Genomic DNA, 24,769 nt, shown 5'->3' with positions numbered 1-24,769 from the left:
GGCGGGGAGCTAAGCCAGAAGAGGGAAGAAGACAGACACTTGGTATTCTCACAATGTCAGCCTTGTTCATTGATTCACCTGGGGCAGAAGGGGTGTTGTCAGCTCCCTACTCCAAGACCACAAGGCCAAGGTGAGAGAAGGGGGCCTTTGATAGAGGATCCTGAGGCCGGGAAGGACAGAGAACTGCCCTGTCATAGCTGCGTGTTGGCCTCTGCTGGCAACAAGATTATTTTTTGCAGTGAAAAAGTTCTTTTTAAAAGTTTTTTTGGGCCAGGCGTGGTGGCTCATGGCTGTAATCCCAGCACTTTGGGAGGCCGATGTGGGCGGATCACTTGAGGTCAGGAGTTGAAGACCACCCTGGCCAACATGGTGAAACCCCATCTCTACTAAAAAATACAAAAATTAGCAGGGTGTGGTGGTTGGCGCCTGTAATCCTAGCTACTCGGGAGGCTGAGGCACGAGAATCGCTTGAGCCTGGGAGGCAAAGGTTGCGGTGAGCCGAGATTGGGCCACTGCACTTCAGCCTGGGCGACAGAGTGAGACTCTGTCTCAAAAATTAAAAAAAAAAAAAAGTTTTTACAGACAGGGTCTCCCTCTGTCACCCAGGCTGGAATGCAGTGGTGCGATCATGGCTCACTATATCCTCTACCTCCCCGGCTTAAGTGATCCACCTGCCTCAGCCTACTCACACATGCCAGCAGGCCCACCTAATTAAAAAAAAAAAAAAATTAGCCGGACGGGGTAGCTCACGCCTGTAATTTCAGCACTTTGGGAGGTCGAGGTGGGCGGATCACGAGATCAGGAGATTGAGATCATCCTGGCTAACACTGTGAAACCCCTTCTTACTGAAAAAAAAAAACACAAAAAATTAGCTGGGCATGGTGGCACGTGCCTGTAGTCCCAGCTACTCGGGAGGCTCTGAGGCAGGAGAATCGCTTGAACCCGGGAGGCAGAGGTTGCAGTGAGCCGAGATCGTGCCACTGTACTCCAGCCTGGGCAACAGACCGAGACTGTCTCAAAAAAAAAAAAAAAAAAAATTGGGGGGAGCCGGGCATGGTGGCTCACGCCTGTAATTCCAGCACTTTGTGAGGCCGAGGCAGGCAGATCACCTGAGGTCAGGAGTTTGAGAGCAGCCTGGCCAACATTGTGAAACCCCATCTCTACTAAAACTCAAAAAGTAGCCGGGCATGGTGGTGCATGCCTGTAATCCCAGCTACTCGGGAGGCTGAGGCAGGAGAATTGCTTGAACCTCAGAGGTAGAGGTTGCAGTGAGACTTGGGAGGCTGAGGCAGGAGAATTGCTTGAACCTCAGAGGCAGAGATTGCAGTGAGCTGGGGTCACACCACTGCACTCCAGCCTGGGCGACAGAGTGAGACTCGGTCTCAAAAAAAAAAAAAAAAAAAAATTGGCTGGGAGCCAGGCGCACAGTGGCTCATGCAATTCCGATGTTTTGGGAGGCTGAGTGGTGGGATCACTTGAGCCCAGGAGTTAGAGACCAACCTGGGCAACACAGTGAGTCCCTGTCTTTACAAAAAATAGAAGTATTAGCCAGGCGTGGTGGTGCACGGCTGTAGTCCCAGCTGCTAGGGAGACTGAGAAGGGAAGATTGATTGAGCCCAGGAAGTGGAGGCTGCAGTGAGCTGTGATTGCGCCACTGCACTCTAGCCTGGTCAACAAAGCAAGACCCCTATCTAAAAAAAAAATAAAATTAAATTTTTTTTTTTTGTAGAGACAGGGTCTCACTATGTTGCCCAGGCTGATCTTGAACTCCTTGGCTCAAGGAATCCTCCTGCCTCAGCCTCCCAAAGTCCTGGGCTTATAGGCGTGGGTCACTGCACCCGGCCAGGAAAGTTCTGACTGATGGTAACACAGAAGGCCACCAAAGGCTCCTCCCTCCTGCTTCTTGACCCATAACCCATGTCCAGCCTCCTCATTCAGAGATCAGAAAAGGACATCGGCCGTGCCAGGGTTCCCGTCTCACTCAGGTGAAAAGATCAAATCCTTGCTGTGGTCTACAAGACCCCCCACGATCCTCCTGGTGAACTCCCTGCCCCGCCTCTCCCCATTTTCCTCCTTGTTCACCATCCTTCAGCCATACTGGGCTCCTCAGACACACCAGGGAAGTTTCAGCCTCGGGGCCTTTGCACATCCTGTATCCTCTGCCTGCAACACATGCCCTGGATATCCACATGGTTGGCTCCTCCTCATCATTCAGTTTTTTGCTCAAATGCCACCTCCTCAGAGAAGGCTTCCCTGATTGCCCTACTCTACTTCAGAGTCCAGAGGGCTGACCATTAGAACATGGGGCCAGTCGCCCTACTCTACTTCAAATAATGACATCCTCACCCAGGTGGATTTCATCTGGTGCTCTGCTGGCAGGTTGAATATATATTGGATTTCATGTTTATCATCTGTCCTCATCCGCCTGGAATGTCAGCCTGAAATGTCTTTGGGCAAGCCCAAAGACAGTTCTTGGTGCATAGTAAGTGCTCAGAAACCTTATGTGGCTCATGCTGGGCATGGTGACTCACATCTGTAATCCCACCTACTCTGGAGGCCGAGGTGGGAGGATCACTTGAGGTTAAGAGTTCAAGACTAGCTTGGTCAACATCTTTTTTTTTTTTTTTTTTGAGACAGAATCTTGCTCTGTCACCCATGCTGGAGTGCAATGGCACCGTCTTGGCTCACTGTAACCTCCGCCTCCCAGATTCAAATGATCCTCCTGCCTCAGCCTCCTGAGTAGCTGGGATTACACACGCATGCCACCACACCCAGCTAATGTTTGTATTTTTAACAGACATAGGGTTTCACCATGTTGGCCAGGCTGGTCTTAAGCTCTGACCTCAGGTGATCCACCTACCTTAGCTTCCCAAAGTACTGGGATTACAAGCATGAGCTACCATGTCCGGCCCTGGTCAACATTTTAGACCCTCATCTCTAAAATAATTTTTTAAATTAGCTGGGCATGGTGGTGCACACCTGTAGTCCCAGCTACTTAGGAGGCTGAGGTGGGAGGATCACTTGAGGATAGGAATTGGAGGATGAAGTGAGCTATGATTGTGCCATTGCCCTCTAGTCTGCACAACCTTGTCTCACTTAAAAACAAAAAAAAAGCCAGGTGCAGTGGCTCACGCCTGTAATTCCAGCACTTTGGGAGGCTGAGGCAGGCAGATCATGAGGTCAGGGGTTCGAGACTGGCCTGGCCAACATGGTGAAATCCTGTCTTTACTAAAAATACAAAAATTAGCCGGGCATGGTGGCACACACCTGTAATCCCAGATACTCAGGAGGCTGAGGCAGAAGAATCGCTTGAACCAGGAGGCAGAGGCTGCAGTGAGCCGAGATCGTGCCACTGCACTCCAGCCTGGGCAACAAGAGCATAACTATCTCAAAGCAAACAAACAAAAAAAGTATGTGGCCAAGAGGGGAAGTAATGTATGTCACGGAGGTGTAATTCATGGTTTTTGGAAGGCAATGGCATCCCAGACTGGCTACCTGTTACCTGTGTACAAGGTGTACCTCCTGTGCCTCAGTTTCCTTATCTGCAAAATGGGAAGAATCACAGCACCAATTTTGGCACCAAGAGGGAGACGGGCTGCCTGACAATAAGACGGAGAAGAATGTGGAGCAGAGATGGGGCAAATGGTCCCTGACAGCTTTCAGCACCTGGATCTAGCCATACCTGAAGTCGGCCCTGTGAGCTGACTTCAGCTCAGTGAACCAACAAATCCCCTTTTGGGCTGGCTGAGAAGATTGAAAAAGGAAAGGCGAGTAAGTCCTGGCAGGGTGTAAGCCTGGCTTTTTCTGGGAAGGCCTCTGAGTCAACAGTACACACAAGAGGTCCATGTGAGAAAATGAAGCCCCTGGCAGTGAGATCCCACAGAAGGGCCTTACCTGGGAAGGAGACGTTCACGGGCTCGCTGAGGTCTGACAGCTGGGACTGGTTGAGCTCACCTAACACTCCATACTGGCAGTGGAAGGGTCCCCCTGGAGCCTTGCTGCTGCCGCCGCTCAGGTTAAATGTCACCCCGTGCTGGTCCGTGGGGGCCTGCAGGAGCTGGACCACCTGCCCCCCTTGATACAGTGTGAAATTCGCCCCTGGGAAGTTCCCAGGGGCCATGCATGCGATGTGGATGGGGTCCTCTTGGCTGCTTGGGTACGGGGGCACCAGCCGGATGGATGGTGCTGGGATCGCCAAGGAGCCTGCGATGCAGAGGGTAAGGTGGGTGGGTGCGTGGTGAGAGTGGAGGCTGACCTGGCTATGTGGCCTCGGGCAAGTAGACCACCCTCCCTCAGCCTTGTGTTTTCTGTGAGTCAGGAGGCTAGTGACCCTACCCCACACTGCCTGGCACATGGTGACGGCTCCCTGTAGTTGAATTACTTTTTTCTTTTTTTTTTGAGTCGGAGTCTCACTCTGCCACCCAGGATGGAATGTAGTGGTGTGATCTCGGCTCACTGCAGCCTCCACCTCCCGGGTTCAAGTGATTCTCCAGCCTCCCAAGTAGCTAGGATTACAGGCATGTGGCACTATGCCTGGACAATTTTTGTATTTTTAGTAGAGATGGGGTTTCACTATATTGGCCAGACTGGTCTCGAACTCCTGGCCTCGTGTGATTCCCCCCACCTCGGCCTCCCAAAGTGCTGGGATTATAGGCATGAGCTACCATGCCTGGCCATCAGTTTTCAATAATAGCATTGGTTATTACATAGCAACACAACTATACTCCTATTTTTTATTTAATTTATTATTACTTTATTTATTTATTTAGAGACAAAATCTTGCTTTGTCGTCCAGGCTGGAGTACAGTGGCCTCAGCCTCCTGAGTACCTGGGACTATGTGCCACCACGCCTGGCTAATTTTTATATTTTTAGTAGAGACGGGGTTTCACCATGTGTTGGCCAGGCTGGCGAACCTGGCTAGCTAATTTTGCTTATTTTGTGTAGAGATGGGATCTCACTATGTTGCCGAGATCCTCACCTCAAGTGATCCTCCCACCTTGGCCTCCCACGAGCTGAGTCCTGAGTGGTGAGGAAGGACCCATTTGGAGAGCTGGGGAAGGGCGTTCCAACAGAGGGAACAGCATAGGCAAAGGTCCAGGGGATGGAAGGGGAATGGGGGTGTTTAAGGAGGAGCAAACACCTGATGCAGTGGCTCACGCCTGTAATCCCAGCACTTTGGGAGGCCAAGGTGGGAGGACTGCTTGAGCCCAGGAATTTGAGACTAGCCTGGAGAACACAGTGAGACCCTGTCTCTATTTAAAAATAAAAATATTAAAAAAGGAGCAGCAACGAGGCCATCACGGCAGGAGGGAGGGGGCGAGTGAGGTGGGTGGCAGGAAGGGGAGTGGGTGAGTGAGAGGGAGGGCAGGAGAAGGAAGGGCAGAGGACTTTTATGTCCTTTCCCAGGCTGGGGTGAAGAATATGGATTTTGGAGCACGGCTTCCTGCAGGATGGTCTCCTGGGGATCCATCTCTCTCCTGATTGCCCACAGGCTTCTGAGCAGAGTGTCTGGCCAGGTGAGGTCTATACAAACCCTCCCTCGTCCAGCCTCCAACCCCCACCCACCCCTGCCACACTGATATCCCCCTAGGTAGACCCTCCTGCTGCCCCAGCACTCAAGGAGCCTTCAGAGATGAAGCGGGGCTGAGTCATGGGGTGTGGGCACAGCTGACTCCAGAGGGGTGATATTTCTGATATTCATAAACTTGGGGGTGATGAGGAGCCTAACAAGAAAAAAGCAACACTGCTGGAGAGTTTCCAAGGCTCAGGGTGAAAACCCATCTGCCCAGGGCTCAGCCTCCTCGATGCCCTGAGAATGGCAGCCCCTGCACTGGTTTCTGCCCTTGGAGCGGCAAGGTGGACAGAGGATGGGGGGAAAGGCGTGAGGGATCTGAGAGGGGGGCTTCAGACTCACCAGCTGCAAAGAGCAAGATGGTCCAGGGCATCTCTCCCTGCGTTTGGCTGGGAAATCCGGCTGAGGCCAGAGGGGCCCAAGGCTCCCCGCCAACTCCTCCTGTGAGGCCAGATCGGGGAAAGGAGAACCAGGGCTGATTCTCGAGCTGAGAGTTTCCTCACTGGCAGGAAGTTGCACACACAGGCTTGGGCACTGAAAGGGACTCTCTCCCCTCCCCACCCCTTCCCCAAACACACATCAGACCCACGCACCTCTCTGGTTGCAGTTCTGCAGATTAGAGGGGAAAAAAATGGATGAGATGGTTAGGTGGTTTTCACGATTTTTTCCTCTTTTTTTATTTTTATTTTTTGAGACAGAGTCTTGCTCTGTTGCCCAGGCTGGAGTGCAGTGGAGTGATCTCGGCTCACTGCAGCCTCCGCCTCCCAGGTTCGAGTGATTCTCCTGCCTCAGCCTCCTGAGTAGCTGGGACTACAGGCAGGAGCCACCATGCACAGCTAATTTTTGTATTTTTTAGTAGAGACGGGGTTTTGCTGTGTTGGCCAGGATGGTCTCGATCTCTTGACCTCATGATCTGCCCGCCCCAGCCTCCCAAAGTGCTAGGATTTCAGGCGTGAGCCACCGTGCCCAGCCTTTTGTCTCTCCTTCTAAGAGAACTCCTGGGAATGAGACAGGGTGACAGCAGTGGGATGTTTGGAAACCCATGCCCAAGACACAAATCATAGCCTAACCAGCACCAACATTTAAACAAATATGGGCAGGAGTGGGAGGACATGGTGGTTAGGGCTTGGCCTCTGTGACCTCAGGCATGGCTTACCTACTTTGAGGCTTCCGTATACTGCTCTGCAGAATGGGGCTAAGAGTAGTAGACATTAGGCCAGACGTGGTGGCTCACGCCTGTAATCCCAGCACTTTGGGAGGCCGAGGTGGGCAGATCACCTGAGGTCAGGAGTTCGAGACCAGGCCAACGTGGTGAAACCCCGTCTCTACTATATACAAAAAATTAGCCGGGTGTGGTGGCACACGCCTGTAATCCCAACTACTCGGAAGGCTGAGGCAGGAGAATCACTTGAACCCGGGAGATGGAGATTGTGGTGAGCTGAGATTGTGCCATTGCACTCCAGCCTGGGCAACAAGAGTGAAACTCCATCTCAAAAAAAAAAAAAAAAAAAAAAGAGCAGTGGACATTAGATTCAAAGAACTTGTAGTAGGAAATGCAACGCCTAGTGGGTAGTGCATGCTCACAAGGTAAAGTTACAGGGAGGAAAAAGACTCAGAAGTTTGATCAGCCACATGAAAGGGAATACCAGTTCCAGATCAATTCTGGATATAGTTTGTGATATAGTTCACAGGATAAACTGCCTCCTGTTTACAGCCCAGAAACTTCCAAGTTTCTCTTACTACTGGGTTTGCATTTATCTTTTTAAACATTTCTGTTCAAGCCAGTCAGGTTTGCTTGGGGGTCTGGACCCAAGAAGGATGTGGCGTGTGGTCATCAAACACCAAAATGCGTCATTAGAGTGAACTTTTTTCTTTGGACACAGAAAGTTCAATCCAACCTCAGGGCCTTTGCACACACTATTTCCCTGGCCTGGAACACAATTCTGTCAACCTGGTCAAATCCTGCTTCTCCTTCAGGTCTCAGTTTAAATAGCACTTCTGGGAAAACTTTCCAGGCCCCTCTGGACTTAGAAGAATCCCCTAGCTAAATTCTCCCACAGTGCCCTGTAATATTCCTTTATTGCAATTGGCATGCTTGTATCTTCAAGGAATTTGCTCATTTCATCAGAGTTGTCAAATGTATTGGTGTAAAGTTATTCATATCCCCTTACTAGCCTTTTAATGTCTGTAGGGTCTGTAGTGATGTTCCTTCTTTCATTCCTGACACATAAATTAGCGAAGTCTCCTTGTCTCTTATCGGTCTTCCTAGGAGCTAATCATTGTTATTGATCTTTTCAAAGTGCCACAGTTTGGATTTGTTGTTTTATTTTCTATTTTATTGCCTTTTGACTTGACTTTATTCTTTCCTTTTTTCTGGTTACCTTATGTTCAATTGGCTCTTCTTTTCCTAGCTCATGTTTTGTTTTTAAATTTAAACTTCACCCGCAGAAATTTGTATTAATAGCTTCTTAAGATGGATGCTTATATAAACTCTTTTTATTAAAAACATTTTTTTTTTAATTAGCCAGATGTGGTGGTGGGTGCCTGTAGTCCCAACTACTCGGGAGGCTGAGGCTGGAGAATGGCGTGAACCCGGGAAGGAGAGCTTGCAGTGAGTTGAGATCACACCACTGCACTCCAGCCTGGGCAACAGAGCGAGACTCTGTCTCAAAAAACAAAAAAACAAAAAAACTTTTTTTTTTTGAGACAGGGTCTTGCTCTATTGCTCAGGCTACAGTGAAGCAGCATGATCATGACTCACTGCAGCCTCACCCTGCTGGGCTCAAGAGATCATCCCATCTCAGCCTCCTGAGTAGCTGGGACTACAGGTGTCCACCACCACACCTGGCTAATTAAAAAAAAAAAAATTGTAGAGACAGGGTCCTATTATGTTACCCAGCCTGATCTTGAACTCCTGGGCTCAAGCAATCCTCCTGACTCAGCCTCCCAAAGTGCTGGGATTACAGGCAGCTCATTAACTTTAAACCCTTTTTTTTTTTTTTTGACGGAGTCTTGCTCTGTCGCCCAGGCTGGAGTGCAATGGCGTGATCTCGGCTCACTGCAAGCTCTGCCTCCCAGGTTCACGCCATTCTCCTGCCTCAGACTCCTGAGTTGCTGGGACTACAGGCGCCCGCCACCATGCATGGCTAATTTTTTGTATTTTTAGTAGAGATGGGGTTTCACCATGTTAGCCAGGATGGTCTCGATCTCCTGACCTCATGATCCACCTGCCTTGGCCTCCCAAAGTGCTGGGATTACAGGCGTGAGCCACCGCACCCGGCCCACCTTTATCTTCTAAAATAAGCATTTAAAGGCACACCTTTCCCTCCAAGAACTGTTTTAACTGCATGCCACACATTTTCATATATTGAGTGTCATTAAGTTAGAAATATTTGCTTATTTCCATTGTGCTTTTTTTTCTATGATCCAGAGAATATGTGTGTTGCTTAATGCCCAAGTACTTGGGCTTTTTGGGGTGCAGCTTACTGTTAATGATTTTTAACTCCTTTGTGGTCAGGGAATATACCCCATATAATTTCAATACTTTGAAATGTACTGACTTTTTAGAATGGTGCAGGGTATCTTGATCCACATTGTACGTATGCTAGAAATTCAAGTACACGGTGTAGTTGTTTGGTATAATATTCTCTAAATATTAATACAATTTGGTCAAGGTAGTACACAGAATATTCTTGAATTTATTGAATTCATCCTCATGCCTTTTTTTTTTTTTTTTGGAGACAAGGTCTTGCTTTCTTGCCCAGGCTGCTGGAGTGCAGTGGTACAATCATGGCTCAATGCAGTCTCCATCTCTCAGGCTCAAGTGATCCTCCCACCTCAGCCTTCCAAGTAGCTGGGACCACAGGCATGCACTGCACCTGGCTAAATTTTTTTTTTCTTTTTTTTTTTTGTAGAGACAGGGTCTCACTACATTGCCTAGCTGGTCTCAAACTCCTGGGCTCAAGTAATCCTCCCACCTTGGGCTCCCAAAGTGCTGGGTTTACAGGCGTAAGCCACCACCACGCCCAGCCTCCTTCATTTTTTTTTTTTTTTGAGATGGAATCTTGCTCTGTCGCCCAGGCTGGAGTGCAGTGGTGCAATCTCAGCTCACTGCAAGCTCCACCTCCCGGGTTCACGGCATTCTCCTGCCTCAGTCTCCCGAGTAGCTGGGACTACAGGCGACCACCACCACGCCCGGCTAATTTTTTGTATTTTTTAGCAGAGACGGGATTTCACTGTGTTAGCCAGGATGGTCGTGATCACCTGACCTTGTGATCTGCCTGCCTCAGCCTCCCAAAGTGCTGGGATTACAGGCGTGAGCCACTGCACCCGGCCTTTCTTTTTTTTTTTTTAAACAGAGACGGTCTTGCTATGTTGCTCAGGCTGGTCATGAACTCCTGAGCTCAAGCAATCCTCCCACCTTGGCCTCCCAAAGTGCTGGGATTACAGGCGTGAGCCACCACGCCTAGCTTTTTAAATTTTTTTTCTTTTTTTTTTGAGACGGAGTCTCACTCTGTTACCCAGGCTGGAGTGAAGTGGTGCGATCTCGTCTCACTGCAAACTCCACCTGGGTTCAAGCGATTCTCCTGCCTCAGCTTCCTGAGTAGCGGGGATTACACGTGCGCCACCACGCCTGGCTAATTTTTGTATTTTTAGTAGAGACAGGGTTTCACCATGTTGGTCAGGCTGGTCTTGAACTCCTGACCTCGTAATCCACCTACCTCAGCCTCCCAAAGTGCTGGGATTACAGGCGTTAGCCACTGTGTCTAGCGTTTTTTTTTTTCAGACAGGGTCTCACTTTGTCGCCCAGGCTGGAGTGCAGTGGCGCAATCTCGGCTGCACTGCAACCTCCATCTTCCGGGTTTAAGTGATTCTCCTGCCTCAGCCTCCTGAGTAGCTGGGATTACAGGCATGCACCACTACGGCTGGCTAATTTTTGGATTTTTAGTACAGACAGGATTTCACCATGTTGGCCAATCTGGTTTTGAACTCTTGACCTCAAATGATCTGCCCACCTCCCGAAGTGTTGGGATTATAGGCATGAGCCGCCATGCCCAGCCTTCATGATATCTTAACACAGCTTTCCTCCTCCTCTGGGAGCACAAGGATGGGGTCTGTGTTGTTACCTGCAGTGTCCCGTGTCTCCAACCATGCTTGGCACATCATAAATATTTCTCAATCATCTGACCTGACAGCGAAAAAAAACATCCATTCAAGCCACTTCTGTGGCTGTATACTGGGTGTACAGGAGATGGAGTTAAGAGAGATTCCTGGCTTATTTTTTCCACCAACTGAGTACTGAACATCATCATGTTCCCAGAATTGTGCCAGAGACATTAGGATGAATGAAAATGGCTCCTGTCCTCAAGGAGCTCAGCGTTCAAGAGTCAGACAAGAAGACAAGGAGAGTCCAGTGGTGAAGTGCAGTAACAGAGGCAGTGGCCGAGGGGGCTCAACCCAGCTACAGCAGGGTCAGGGAAGGCTTCTGATTTTTATTGATAGCGGCAAGAGGCAGACAAATGCCTAGGCAGATAGGGGCAGGTCCCTGTTGAAACCCCATCTCCAAGCCAAAGACAGTTTAAAGCCTGAAAGCAAAGCTACAAGTCAAATCCAGGGACTGGACAGAGAATCTGTCTTCTATTTGGTGTGCTTTCCTCAGATTGATCCCCACCCTTCACCTAGTTTGCATATACCTACCCTTTCCTAATTGGTTTTCTATACTGTTGGACCCACCTTTGAGTGGTGTCTTCGCTTTAACCTTTTTTGCACACTCACAATCCAATCAGCACACATTCCCCATTCTGAGTCCATAAAAAGCCCCGGATCCAGCCACACTGAAAGATAAACCACACCCCCACATCTCCACTTTGCTGAGAGCTGTTCTGTCGCTCAAAAAAATTCTCCTCCCATCCTCACCCTTCAATTGTCAGCATTTCCTCATTCTTCTTGGATGCAGGACAAGAGCTTGAGAACTGCTCAAGCAGTTCTGGAGGCAGGGTGCCTCCAGTGTCATGCCCCTGCGGGTGGTAGGGGGCACTGCCGGCCGTAGATGTCCCCGGCTGGCAAAGTGGCTATGAAAAATCCTGAGTCAATATGGTAAAGGAATCTACAACCTGGAATTCTGTTTTTTTTGGAGACAGGGTCTCTCTCTGTTGCACAGGTTGGAGTGCAGTAGTGCAATCATGGCTCACTGCAGCCTCAACCTCCTGGGCTCAAGCGATCCTCCTGAGTCAGGTTCCTGTGTTGCTGGGACTACAGGCGTGTGCCACCATGCCCAGCTACTTTTTTTTTTCCATTAAAAATTATTTTAGCCAGGCGCAGTGGCTCACGCCTGTAATCCCAGCACTTTGGGAGGCCAAGGCCGACGGATCACGAGGTCAGGAGATCAAGACCACCCTGACTAACACGGTGAAAACCCATCTCTACTAAAAATACAAAAAATTAGCCAGGCATGGTAGCGGGCACCTGTAGTCCCAGCTACTCGGGAGGCTGAGGCAGGAGAATGGCGTGAACCCAGGAGGCGGAGCTTGCAGTGAGCCAAGGTCGCGCCACTGCACTCCAGCCTGGGTGACAGAGTGAGACTCCGTCTCAAAAAAAAAAAAAAGTATTTTATTCAAATTATGTTTTCCAAAAGAGATGGTTCTGTGCTAGTCGTCACTGAAAGTTTTCATACCATTTCAGAACCACATTTGCCGGAATGAACATTTCAGATGGGCTTGGTGTCATCTGGGCCTGAGTGAATGAGTCAACTGAGGATACAGCAGCATTACCTACGGGAGTCTGCTGAGCCATACTGTCCAATAATTCCACTGAAATTCCAATCTGAGCAACAGATGGAGTTCGGACAATATTCATGGCTCCAAAAGGATGTTGGCTTCCTTCTCCAGATTTAAGACCTGAAATTTTGAAGATGGCACTTGGCTTCCCATTCGTGACAAATCCTAGGAGTTGCCACACTGGCATTCCATTTGAATCAGGATAAGAAAAGTAGACAGATCCTCCCATTCCCTCAGGAAATGGGATTGTTCCCATGCCCAGCTAATTTTTTAAAAAATGTTTTTGTGGAGATGGGAGCTCACTATGCTGCCCAGGCTAGTCGGGAACTCCTGGGCTCAAGAGATCCTCCCAACTTGGCCGCCCAAAGTGCTGGGATTACAGGCGTGAGCCACTCCACCTGGCTTTGACAGTGTCTGTTTTATTCACTGTCAGAGGCTCAGTAAAAATATTTGGTGAATAATTAGGGAGGAGAGTTTTTGGTTTTGTTTACTCAAGGGACATGGTCTCGATCTCCTGACCTTGTGATCCACCCACCTCGGCCTCCCAAAGTGCTGGGATTACAGGCGTGAGCCACTGTGCCCGGCCGCGAGAGGGTATTTTTTGTGTGTGTGTTTATGAGACAGGGTCTCACTGTCACCCAGGCTGGAGTGTAGTGGGCCAATCATGGCTCACTGCAGCCTTGAACTCCTGGGCTCAAGCGAGCCTCCCACCTCTGCCTCCTGAGTAGCTAGGACTATAGGTGCACGCCACCACAACTGGCTAATATTTTATTATTTTGTAAAGATGGTGGTGGGAGCGGGAGAGTCTCTCTACGTTGCCAAGGCTGGTCTCAAACTCCTGGGCTCAAGAGATCCTCCGGCTTCAGCCTTCCAAAGTGCTGGGATTACAAGCATGAGCGTCCAGCCAGAGAAGTTTTTTTGTTTCACTTTTCTATCTTTTCCTCTCTATAATGTGTGTTTAAAAAACCTCCTACAACAAAAAGATGAACAACCCAATTTTTAAATGGGCAAAAGACATGAATGGATACCTTTCCAAAGAAGATATACACACCACCGAGAAGCAGATAAAAAGATGCTCAACCTTACAAATCATTTGGGAAATGCACATACACTAGGTTGGCTATAATAAAAAAACAAACAAACAAACAAAAAATACAAAACAGGGCTGGGCACAGTGGCCCACGCCTGTAATCCCAGCACTTTAGGAGGCCGAGGTGGGCAGATCACTTGAGGTCAGGAGTTCGAGACCAGCTTGGTCAACATGGCAAAAACCTGTCTCTAGGCTGGGCACAGTGGCTTATGCCTGTAATCCCAGAACTTTGGGAGGCTGAGGCAGGCAGATCACGAGGTCAAGAGATTGAGACCATCCTGGCCAACATGGTGAAACCACGTCTCTACTAAAAATACAAAAATTAGCTGGGCATGGTGGCATGCGCCCATAGTCCCACCTACTCAGGAGGCTGAGGCAGAAGAATCACTTGAACCTGCGAGGCAGACGCTGCAGTGAGCCAAGATGGTACCACTGTACTCCAGCCTGGCAATACAGCAAGACTCCGTCTCAAAACAAAACAAAACAAAAACAAAAACAAAAATCTGTCTTTATTATAATTACAAAAATTAGCTGGGTGTGTTGGCATGTGCCTGTAATCCCAGCTACTTGGGAGGCTGAGGCAGCAGAATTACTTGAACTTGGGAGATGGAGATTGCAGTTACTGCACTCCAGCCGAAGTGAAGGAGTGAGACTGTCTCAAAAACAAAACAAAACAAAAAACAAAATGCAAAGTAACAAGTGTTGGTGAGGATGTAGAGAAACTGGAACCCTCATACGTGGTTGGTGGGAATGGAAAACAGTACAGCCACTGTGGAAAACACTTTGGTTGTTCCTCAAAAAGTTAAACATAGAAATACCATAGGATCCAGCAATTCCACCACGAGATCTATACCCCAAAGAACTGAACGCAAGTAATAAAATACACATACATACATGTTAACAGCAGCTGTACTCACAATAGCTAAAAGGTTGAAATAACTCCACTGTCCATCAATAATGAATGGCTAAAGAAACTGTGGGGCCAGGCACAGTGACTCACAACTGTAATCTCAGCGCTTTGGGCACTGAGGCAGGAGAATCACTTAAGCCCAGGAGTTAAAGACCAGTCTGGGTAACACAGGGAGACCTCTTGTCTCCACAGAAAAATAATTAGCCAGGTGTGGTGGCATGCACCTGTGGTCCCAGCTACTTGGGAGGCTGAGGTGGATCACACGAGCTCGGGAAGTGGAGGGTGCAGTGAGCTGTGATCACACCACTGCACTCCAGCTTGAGTAACACAGCGAGACTGTCTCAAAAAAAAAAAAAAAAAAGAACAAAAGAAAAATTGATTGTGGTATGTACATACAATAGAATACTACTCAGCCATAAAAAGGAATTAAATATTGATACATGGTCTAACCCTAGAAACATGCTAAGTAAAAGAAGTTCAACACAAATGGTGACACATTGTCTGCTTCTATTCATATGAAATATCCAGAGTAGGTAAATCCCTAGAGGCAAAAAGCACATGGCTAGTTGAGAGGCGGGGGGCAAAGTGGAATGAGGAGTTGATACAGGAGATAGAAAGAAAGTATTTAGGCAGGCAGTGAGGGCAAAGAGTCCTCAGCAGAATTTCTTTTCTAACAGAAAGTAGCCCCCAATATCATTTCTTTTCTAATAAATAGCAGCCTGAAAACTCAAGCTGCAAACATAGATAAGGAAGCTGGAAGCTTGCACGTGGGAATTCTGGCAGCTGCACCAACAGAAAATGGCTACCTGGGAGCCAGGCATATCCAACACGGAGGCTCCGTCTCCAATTTTTTGCTACCACGTGTACAGGAACTAAAAAATGGGCAACATGGGGCTGGTCAAGGTGGCTCACGCCAGTAATCCCAGCACTTTGGGAGGTCAAGGTGGGCGGATCATGAGGTCAGGAGTTCAAGATCAGCCTGGCCAACATGGTGAAATCCTGTCTCTACTAAAAATACAATAAATTAGTTGGGCGTGGTGGCAGGCACCTGTAATCCCAGCTACTGAGGCGGGAGAATCCCTTGAACCTGGGAGGCGGAGGTTGCAGAGAGCCTAGGTCACGCCACTGCACTCCAGCCTGGGTGAAAGGGCAAGACTGTCTCAAAAAGAAAAAAAAAAAAAGAAAAAGAAATGGGCGATGTGGCACAGCTCAGGTAGAGACCCCGGCTGCATAATAAAAGATTAGCAGATACCAGAAATTCACACCCTATGCAAATGGCACACCTGTTCTAACCAGTTTTTCATCCCCTATGTAAATCAGGCTACATCTCCTCACCAGCTCATCTATAAACCCCCCTGTATTTTGCTATGGACCAGCAACCCATTTTTCTGGGACTCCTCTCTGTAGCAGAGAGCTATACTCTCCGTTGCCTATTACACTTTCGTTCTCAACCTCATTCTTTTGTGTGTCCTGGTCCTTGTTCTTCGTGGCTGTCAGACAACAGACACCCCGGTGTTACTCAAGACAACGAGGCCGTTTCAGAATCTACTGCTTAATGGGTACAGGGATCTTTACTGACCCGATGAAAATGTTTTGGAACTACATAGAAGTCACTGCACAACACTGGAATGTACTAAATGCCACTGAATTGTTAATTTTAAAATGGTTATTTTTATTTTCTTTTTGACACGGAGTCCTGCTCTGTCGCCCAGGCTGGAGTGCAGTGGCATCATCTGGGCTCACTGCAAGCTCCGCTTCCCAGGTTCACACCATTCTCCTGCCTCAGCCTCCAGAGTAGCTGGGACTACAGGCGCCCGCCACCACGCCTGGCTAATTTTTTGTATTTTTGGTAGAGACGGGGTTTCACCGTGTTAGCCAGGATAGTCTCGATCTCCTGACCTCATGATCCGCCTGCCTTGGCCTCCAAAAGTGTTGGGATTACAGGCGTAAGCCACCACACCTGGCCTTAAAATTGTTAATTTTATGCAATGTGAATTTTACTGTATTTAAAAAAATCAATTTTAGTAATCCCAACACTTTGGGAGGGTGAGGGAGCAGGAAGATGGCTTGAGCCCAGGAGTCTGAAACCAGCCTGGGCAACACAGGGAAACCTCATGTCTACAAAAAATTAGTTAGGCATGGGGGTGTACACCTGTAGTCCCAGCTACTCAGGAGGCTGAGGTGGGAGAATCACTTGAGCCCAGGAGGTAGAGATTGCAGTGAGCCATGATGGCGTCACTGCACTCCAGCCTGGGCAACAGAGCAAGACCCTGTCCTAAAAAAAATCCGGCCGGGTGCAGTGGCTCACGCCTACAATCCCAGCACTTTGGGAGGCCGAGGTGGACAGAACAGAAGGTCAGGAGATCGAGACCATCCTGGCTAACATGGTGAAACCCCCTCTCTACTAAAAATACAAAAAATTAGCCAGGTGTGGTGGCACGTGCCTGTAGTCTCAGCTACTCGGAAGGCTGAGGCAGGAGAATCGCTGGAACCCCAGGAGACGGAGGTTGCAGTGAGTCGAGATCGCGCCACTGCACTCTAGCCTGGGCAACAGAGGGAGACTCCGTCTGAAAAAAAAAAAAAAAAAGGAAAAAAAAGAATTAAAGAAAAGGAGTCACCCGTTCTCCACTGTTACTTCAAATTGTCCAAGCAGTGAGTGTAAATGATAGAAAAAGTTGGCGTGAAAAGGAATACTAAACTGATATTACAAAGAGCTACTTCCCCAAATTTTCCAAATGCAGGAAAGTGCTGACAACAGCCAGCTGTATTTGAGGGATCTTTGTCATCACCTGCCAACCTTTTCCGGGTTTATCTTTGAAGACTAAACATCTCTGTGTACACAGTTTATGTTTAGACGGGAACCAAATAACAGATTATTATTTACTGAGGGCCTGTGATGTCCCACGCACTGCGGAAGCAAGCACTCAACAAGCATTTCACGTATCCTAACGACAGCCCAGTAGGGTAGGCCTATTATCCCCATTTTGCAGAAGAGGAAACTGAGGCTCAACAGAGGGAATGCCTCAAGTAATGGGTGGGGCAGGAGCTGAACCAGGCAACGTGGCTCCCAGTCCCACACTGTCCTTACCTCTTCCTACCTGGGCTGTCGTTTTTCTGACCCGAGGCTACTGTAATGGCTCTATTTACCTGCTGGCCCTTGAGTCTGAGACCCTTGGGGTGCATGGTGGGGCCACGCCCCTCCACTGTCTATAAGCCAGGAAAGCTGAGCGCTCAATATGAACCAAGCCTCATCTCAATTCTCACAGCCGCCCTACAGGGTGGTCGTTCCATCACTCCCGACTTACGAGGAAACTGATACGCTGATGCTTCTAAGGCGCAAAAGGCGTCGAACCTGGGCCACGCTCACAGAGCAAGCAAAACACGACGCCACAGGTATCTGCGCCCCGCCCCAGCTGAGCCCTTTTATAGGCGAGCCCTACGGGTCGCGTACAGGGCCACGCCTAGACGCTATTTTTGGGTCCACTCCACCACGTCGGTCCCGCCAAAGGTTGTCACGCGCGGCGCACTCTGGGAAAACCGCGTGGAGGTGACTAAAAAGGACCCTACCGCCTGTAACTTTAGTTGTCTTAGCTACTGCCTACAAAAGATGCGCCATCATGGCACTTATTTTTGTAATTTTCCTCCACCAGCGGCCGAGAAGAGAGCCGAAGCCTTTGAGAAAAATATTCCTAGACGGTTGTTTCCGGGCACATCAGGCATTCATTCGGGCCGCCTGCCCTCTGGCGGCCGGGGGTGGGGGGGTCCTTCACTCCTGGCACCTCTGGTTACGGACAACATACAGAAGCGACTGCCAATGAGCTCCGCCGAGTAGGACGGGGGCAGGGCTAGCGCTTAAAGGAGCCGCAACCCCTTTGCAGACCAGAGGGTGACCCGGATGATGGCGGCCGGCGCGGCCCTAGCCTTGGCCTTGTGGCTACTAATGCCACCAGTGGAGGTGGGAGGGGCGGGGCCCCCACCAATCCAGGACGGTGAGTTCACGTTCCTGTTGCCGGCGGGGAGGAAGCAGTGTTTCTACCAGTCCGCCCCGGCCAACGCAAGCCTCGAGACCGAATACCAGGTAGAGGGTCGCGGGCTGGGCAGCCAGCGGAGTCAGGGAGAGAGGGCGTGACCAAGCGGCCGAGGCGAGGCGCGCTTTAGGAGGAAGGGGGAGGAGTCCGTGCTTGGGAGCGCGGGGGCGGAGCTAGAAAGAGATTGACAGATGGGGCGGGGACGGTGTGTGGGAGCGGAAGGGGAGGGAGTAATGAAGCAGGCGGGGCTAGAGTAAGAGATCCAGAGGGGGCGGGGCCATCGATAAGTATAGGGAGCCTCTGAGAGGACAGGACTCTCACTAGTGGGCGTGGCGATAGTGCCGATAGGTCAACTACGGGGGCGTTGCCCACACAGGCCTTTCTCGGGGGTTAGACTAAGGAAAAAGGCTGGGCCTATCCTCTTTCGGAGGCGGAGCCAGCCAGGGGCGTGGTCAGGTAAACGTCCATTAAGTACTTTTGGTAGGTGCGTGGTCAGCTGAAAGTATGGACCCCAAGCTGTCATATCAATGAGGGTGGAGGCAAGGGGCGCAGCCACTGGGACAGGTTGGGGCGGGTGTGGGTGTGCCGCCGTTCAGGTAAGCCCTTGGTGGTCTGTATTGATCAGAGTGTTGGTTCAGCCGTAGCCCTCTTCGGCAGGCGCCCTTGGCCTACCGCTAGCCCTCCACCCGCTCTTACCTGCCCCCCAGGTGATCGGAGGTGCTGGACTGGACGTGGACTTCACGCTGGAGAGCCCTCAGGGCGTGCTGTTGGTCAGCGAGTCCCGCAAGGCTGATGGGGTACACACGTGAGTTCAGTCTTGATGCCTGCCTGGGTTCAGTTACAGCCCTGCCCTTCCCAGGCGGCCTCAGGTTACCGCCCTGACTGCCCCGCTGAGTCGGCTGGCTGGCCACCCTGGGTCATGTCTGTGTGTCTGTCTGCCCAGGGTGGAGCCAACGGAGGCCGGGGACTACAAGCTGTGCTTTGACAACTCCTTCAGCACCATCTCCGAGAAGCTGGTGTTCTTTGAACTGATCTTTGACAGCCTCCAGGATGACGAGGAGGTCGAAGGATGGGCAGAGGCTGTGGAGCCCGAGGAGATGCTGGATGTTAAAATGGAGGACATCAAGGTGTGTCCAGGCTGCGCTGGGGCCACTCCTTCCAGATCTCTAGGATTCACCTGGGGTGCCCCCCTTGGGCTGACCCAGCCTCCCCTCCGTAGTTGTGCCCCCAACTGAATTATAGTAACAGTAGCAGCTCTTAAAATAAGTAGTTCATTTCAGGCCGGGCACGGTGGCTCACGCCTGTAATCCCAGCACTTTGGGAGGCCGAGGCGGGTGGATCACCTGAGGTCAGGAGTTTGAGACCAGCCTGGCCAACATGGTGAAATCCCGTCTCTACTAAAAATACAAAAATTAGCCGGGTGTGGTGGCGGGCGTCTGTAATCCCAGCTACTCAGGAGGCTGAGGCCAGAGAATGACTTGAACCCAGGAGGTGGAAGTTGAACCTGGGAGGCAGAGGTTGCAGTGAGCCGAGATCACACCATTGCACTCCAGCCTGGGCAATAAGAGCAAAACTCTGTCTCAAAAAAAAAAAAAAAGTAGTTCATTTCTAGGTATAAACCCTGGTGTAAAGGTTTAAGGAACTCATATCATAAATAACTCATACCGTAAATCTCCAAACCACCTTGTGAAGCAGACCCTGTGCTCAAGTCATCCCCATTTTACAGGTGGAGAAAGTGAGATACAAGATGGCTGAGCAACTCACGGCCACACAGACCAACTAGCAGAGTTGGTATTGAACCCATGCTGGTTTCAGCAACTATGCTCTTAACCACAAGCAAATATGTTCCGTACATTTATTAGTATTTTAATTAACTACTTATTTATTTATTTTCTAACAGATCTCTCTTGGTCACCCAGGCTGGATTGCAGTGGCACGATCTCAGCTCACTGCAACCTCTGCCTCCCAGGTTCAGCCGATTCTCCTGCCTCAGCCTCCTGAATAGCTGCGCCACCATGCCTGACTAATTTTTGTATTTTTAGTAGAGACAGGGTTTCACCATGTTGGCCAGGCTGGTCTCGAACTCCTGACCTCAGGGGATCTGTCTGCCTTGGCTTCCCAAAGTTCTGGGATTACAGGTGTGAGCTACGGCGAGACAAGGTCTTGCTCTGTCACTCAGGCTGGAGTGCAGTGGTGTGATCATAGCCCCTTGCAGCCTCAAACTCCTGGGCTCAAGCAATCCTGCCACCTCAGTGGGACTACGGGTGTGCACCACCATGCCTAATTTTTTGTTTTCTGTAGAGACGAGGTTTCACCATGTTGGCTAGGGTGGTCTTGAACTCCTGGGTTTAAGTGATCCTCCTGTGTTTGGATTACAGGTGTAATCTTGCCTCAGCCTCCTGAGTAGCTGGGATTGCAGTTGCACATCACCACCCCTGGCTAATTTTTTGTAGAGATGGGGTTTTGCCATGTAGCCCAGGCTGGTCTCAAACTCCTGGGCTCAATCGATCCTCCCACCTCAGCCTTCCAAAGTGCTACGATTATAGGCATGAACCACCATGCTCATCCTTGTACATTTATTTAGGCATTAAACTTTCACAGCAATTTGGAAGCTTATAGAAGAGGAAACAGGCTCAGATAGGTTAATTAAGTTGCTCATGGTCACAGCCAGTGAGTGGCAGGGCGAGGATTTCAACTTAGCCTGAACAAGTCTGTGTTTGCAGCTGTACCTCCCAGGGTTAATACAGCCTCCCTCCATATCCCCCGGTTTTTTTGGTCTCTGCTCCCTGATGGGTGGAGGGAGGCCTGACCCTTCCCCTCCCTCTGCTCTGCAGGAGTCCATTGAGACCATGCGGACCCGGCTGGAGCGCAGCATCCAGATGCTCACGCTACTGCGGGCCTTCGAGGCACGTGACCGCAACCTGCAAGAGGGCAACTTGGAGCGGGTCAACTTCTGGTCAGCTGTCAACGTGGCGGTGCTGCTGCTGGTGGCTGTGCTGCAGGTCTGCACGCTCAAGCGCTTCTTCCAGGACAAGCGCCCGGTGCCCACGTAGCCCCTGCCATGGAAGGAAGAACGGGACGAAGGAGGGGCAGCAGGGTGTGTGCATATGAGACTTGGGGGTCCCTCCCCAATTTTAGTTTCCTGCCAAAACAGGAGTGTGCAGTCAGGGCCTGCGGTCTGGCCCCATGAGTCTCCTTCCGTCCTCAGCGGGCAGGGAACACCTCTGGCTTGTAGAAGGGACGGCTCAGTGGCTGCACCAACGGTCCTGGAAATCTCACATGGTGGGCACTGCAGCGTTGGAACGTGAGCCTCGGATTTCCTGGCCCCTCTACTGTAAATGTGCCTTAGCCTAAGCCTCCCATCCTGTGTTAGCGTTGCCTGGTGCGGGGCAGGGCCTAACAAGGAAACCTGGGCCCTCCAAGCCAGGTTGAGGTCTGGTAACAGAATGCCAGGAAGGGGGCCTGGAAGACCACCTGTCCTGGCCCCTCTCCTGCAGGGGCCCCACACAGGCATGAGGGATGGCCCGGCCAAAGTCTAGGCAGAAGCCTCCTAGAACAAAGGGTGGTGTGGCCTGGGCATCGGAGTCAATAAATTATGGTCAGAAAATCACAAGAGCCTGCTGATTGGGGCTCAGGGACACCAGCCAGGACAGACCGGCCCCCAAGGGGGCAGCCAGACAGGTGGGAGGGGCCTCCCACGAAGCTCAGAAGAAAGGTCGTGCGGGAGCCGATGGAGGTGGTCGCCTGGCACAAGAGAAAAATCAGAAAGCGAAGTTTAACTGAGCACCAGTTGGGCCACGCGGCTTGGGCTTCCCCACGAGAGGGTGAGAGAAGCAGGGCCTGAGGGTAGGAAGGGGGTGGAGCGCTGGGGTCCCCGTTTCACCAGGCAGCAGCCAGGCCTGTGCACGTGGGGGTGTGCAGGGGATCAGAGAATATCTGCTCCCACTCCTCACATGCTAAGGAAAGTAAAAGCTCTCCCCTGTATCGAGTGGCTTCCTCTGAAAGGTGACACCCCCGAAAGCAGAGCCCTCAGGGAGGTGGGAGGCGCTTATGAGTGCAGGGACCTGGGCATCCTTATGGGAGGCCTGATGGATGTGGCACCCATGTCCCCAGCCTGAACAGTAACACAAGAGGCCCACACAGCAGCCACCAGCAGCGTCTTCCCTTTATTTTAGTTTATTAATAGAATACAGAGTGCAGGCACTTACAGTGGTCAAACCGAGCGAGGAGTGGGTGAGGTCTGCTCAGAGAGAGGCCGCCCGGGGCCCACCCATCAGGGAGGCATGGGCGGGAGCTGAGAGGCCCCCAAGGCCCCCCGCCACCACCACCCACATAGCCCAAGCCCAGCCACTATGGGGGACCCAGGAGGAGGAGGAGGAGGAATAGGGCAAGGCCGGCCCGGGCCAACGGCTCCGGGCCTAGCAAAGGCACCTCTGGCAGCCGAGGCTGGGCCAGGCTCAGGCTGTGTGGTTAATATGGCCAGGAAGGACTATGTACACCTCAGGCCTGCCAGCTGGGCACTACCGAGCCCACTGGGCCAGGCTTGCCGCTGGGGAGCTCCTGCTAATGGGAAGTTGATATACCCCCGCACCCCAGCAAGGCCTGGGGATGTAGGCGCCCTTGGTGCCCCCACTTCTAGAAGGCCTGCCCTACATGGGCTTTCCCAGCCCAAGAAGACCCTGGCAGAGTCCCCCCCAGGCTGGACCCCTCATTCAGGATGGTGTCAAGGGTTCAGGTCCCCCCTCTGCCACCCTGAGACTCCATCCCCCAAAGTGCGACACCCCAGCGCCCCCTGCCTGGAGCTCCAGGGCCCCTTTGCACAGTGCGGTGTCCAGCCAGGCACAGGGGCCGGCCCTGGACCGGGGCCAGCGTTAAGGAAGAGGCCAGGGCTGCCCACTGGGAGCCTGGTCCCGGCATAGGGGCGGCGGAGGGCCCCAGACCACTGAAGCTCCTGCGCCGCGGGTGGTGAGGCCCCCCCGAGAGCACGCCCCCCTCGAGGCCTAGTCGAGCAGCGACGGCTCGGCTGGGCGGATAATGGTGGGCCGGCTGGGTGCAGCAGGGGGTCTTCTGCTGCAAAGAGAATAAAGACAGGTGGGGGGGGGACGGCAGTGAGGCCGGGAGCAGGAGGCAGGCCTGGGTTGAGGACCCAGCCCCCACCCACGCACCACCCCAGGGTGTTCCCAGGCTGACCTCCGCAAGCCACTAGGGTGTTGGGCAGGAGTGCCAAACCTAGGCATCAACTCGCCTGCTGTTTGACCCTCAGTGAGCCCCCTGCCCTCCCTGGGCCTCAGCTTCCCCACCGGAGAAGTGGGGAGAATAAAGCCTGGCCCACGGTAGGTTGAGGCAGGCAGGAGCAGGAAGGAGAAGAAGGTAAACAGTGGGAGGAGGTGCCCAGTGTGAGGGTTCCCCAGCTGCCTGGTGGCACACCCCAGTGGGCAGAGGGCAAGCTGGGAGCCCCGGAGTCACCAGGGCTCCGCTAGGCTGTGACACTGAACAAGCCTCTTGGCCTCTCTCGGCCTGTTTCCTCACAAGCCAAATAGGGATGAGGACGATTCCTCCACTCCAGCAGCTGGGCACGTAGTGAGAGCTCACTGGGAGGAAGTGAGACAGGAGGAGAGACCCCAGGGTGCAGGCAGTTGGGGTGGAGGGCAGGGGGTTGGCCTTACCTGGGCACTCCTGGGGGAATCCCTGGGGGGATCCGAACTGGCCGAGATGGGATCTGAGGCGGGGCTGGGAAGAGGTCACTGTTGGCAAACACGCTCTGGGGTCCAGGCCGGGATGGGATTGGGGGCGCCGAGAAGGAGGCTGCTGCCCCCACGGGCACAGGAATCAGGGGGGGCCCTGGAGTGGGGCCCCTCACTGCTGGGGGCCGGCCAGGGGGGTGTATGCTGGACACCGGTCGGCGCTGTGGAGTGGGGCTGTGAGGAAGGAGAGGGTGTGAGCTACAGATACAGATGGAGTAGGAGCCCCCGCCATGCCACTGTGGCTGCCAGAACCTGAGGCGGGGGCTGGCCATGGGGACAGCGCAGGCGCAGTGGGATCCTCCCACCCCAACCTGAGCGCCAGTCCCACCTTCCCTTGCCCTCGGCCCCCACACAGCCAGGCACTTCCCACTCACAGGGCCCCCTCAGGCCTTGGGCCTGGGATCCACCCTCACAGCCAAAGACACTTCCAGAGTCCTCCAGATCAAGCCCTAATATCTCTAGGGGCCGTGGAACCTGCAAGCCCTGTCCAGACATCCAGATTCCCTCCTGGGCCTCAGCACCTGCCACCTGCAGGCCTGGGTGCGATATCCTCCCCCTAAGGAACACCATGGCTCCCCGAGGGCTCTGCAAGGCAGCCCCCTCTGAGGTTCCCTGCCCGGCGGCCTCAATGGACAACTCAGGGGCGGC

The 24,769-nt window shown here is 51.9% G+C and overlaps 4 protein-coding genes across 12 annotated transcripts in view; 1 reads left to right on the top strand and 3 right to left on the bottom strand.

Moving 5' to 3' along the window:
• C20H19orf38 (chromosome 20 C19orf38 homolog) overlaps positions 1-18,038 on the bottom strand; it is a 32,913-nt gene extending 14,875 nt beyond the window's left edge. The window contains exons 1-3 of one of the 2 annotated variants that reach the window (XM_055371883.2): positions 17,438-18,038; positions 5,916-6,014; positions 3,895-4,203 (exon numbers count right to left, since the gene is read on the bottom strand). In XM_055371883.2, coding sequence (XP_055227858.1) covers positions 3,895-4,203; positions 5,916-5,946 — 340 coding nt within the window. In that variant the 5' untranslated portion in view covers positions 5,947-6,014; positions 17,438-18,038. The remainder of the gene's footprint in view (positions 1-3,894; positions 4,204-5,915; positions 6,015-17,437) is intronic. The other variant, XM_019015125.3, reaches the window with a different exon arrangement.
• On the bottom strand, positions 12,208-12,605 carry LOC115932917 (protein Hikeshi-like). Its single transcript, XM_055371897.2, has one exon. The coding sequence runs from the start codon at positions 12,603-12,605 to the stop codon at positions 12,228-12,230; it is 378 nt and encodes a 125-aa protein (XP_055227872.1). The 3' UTR covers positions 12,208-12,227.
• On the top strand, positions 17,798-21,990 carry TMED1 (transmembrane p24 trafficking protein 1). Its single transcript, XM_004060011.5, has 4 exons — positions 17,798-18,427; positions 19,085-19,182; positions 19,321-19,504; positions 21,212-21,990. The coding sequence occupies exons 1-4, from the start codon at positions 18,245-18,247 to the stop codon at positions 21,428-21,430; spliced, it is 684 nt and encodes a 227-aa protein (XP_004060059.1). The 5' UTR covers positions 17,798-18,244; the 3' UTR covers positions 21,431-21,990.
• A 534-nt stretch (positions 21,991-22,524) lies between these two features.
• DNM2 (dynamin 2) overlaps positions 22,525-24,769 on the bottom strand; it is a 114,268-nt gene continuing 112,023 nt past the window's right edge. For 4 of the 8 annotated variants that reach the window (XM_055371666.1, XM_055371670.1, XM_055371665.1 and 1 more), the window contains 2 exons: positions 24,044-24,295; positions 22,525-23,447 (listed from right to left, as the gene is read on the bottom strand). In XM_055371666.1, the coding sequence (XP_055227641.1) occupies positions 23,378-23,447; positions 24,044-24,295 (322 nt within the window). In that variant the 3' untranslated portion in view covers positions 22,525-23,377. The remainder of the gene's footprint in view (positions 23,448-24,043; positions 24,296-24,769) is intronic. The other 4 variants (XM_055371668.1, XM_055371671.1, XM_055371667.1 and 1 more) reach the window with 1 other exon arrangement.

This window comes from Gorilla gorilla, chromosome 20 (genome assembly GCF_029281585.2).
Source record: "Gorilla gorilla gorilla isolate KB3781 chromosome 20, NHGRI_mGorGor1-v2.1_pri, whole genome shotgun sequence".
NCBI classification, from domain to species: domain Eukaryota; kingdom Metazoa; phylum Chordata; class Mammalia; order Primates; family Hominidae; genus Gorilla; species Gorilla gorilla.
Note: the sequence above shows the minus strand (reverse complement) of the source record. Positions and strands in the feature narration are given on the sequence as shown.

Bases quoted from the DNA above. Each gene is read 5' to 3' on its own strand.
- LOC115932917 (XM_055371897.2), bottom strand. From the start codon at position 12,605: ATGGGAACAATCCCATTTCCTGAGGGAATGGGAGGATCTGTCTACTTT.
- TMED1 (XM_004060011.5), top strand. From the start codon at position 18,245: ATGATGGCGGCCGGCGCGGCCCTAGCCTTGGCCTTGTGGCTACTAATG. The intron at 18,428-19,084 runs GTAGAGGGTCGC...CCTGCCCCCCAG, and splicing joins GCCTCGAGACCGAATACCAG to GTGATCGGAGGTGCTGGACT. The intron at 19,183-19,320 runs GTGAGTTCAGTC...CTGTCTGCCCAG, and splicing joins AAGGCTGATGGGGTACACAC to GGTGGAGCCAACGGAGGCCG.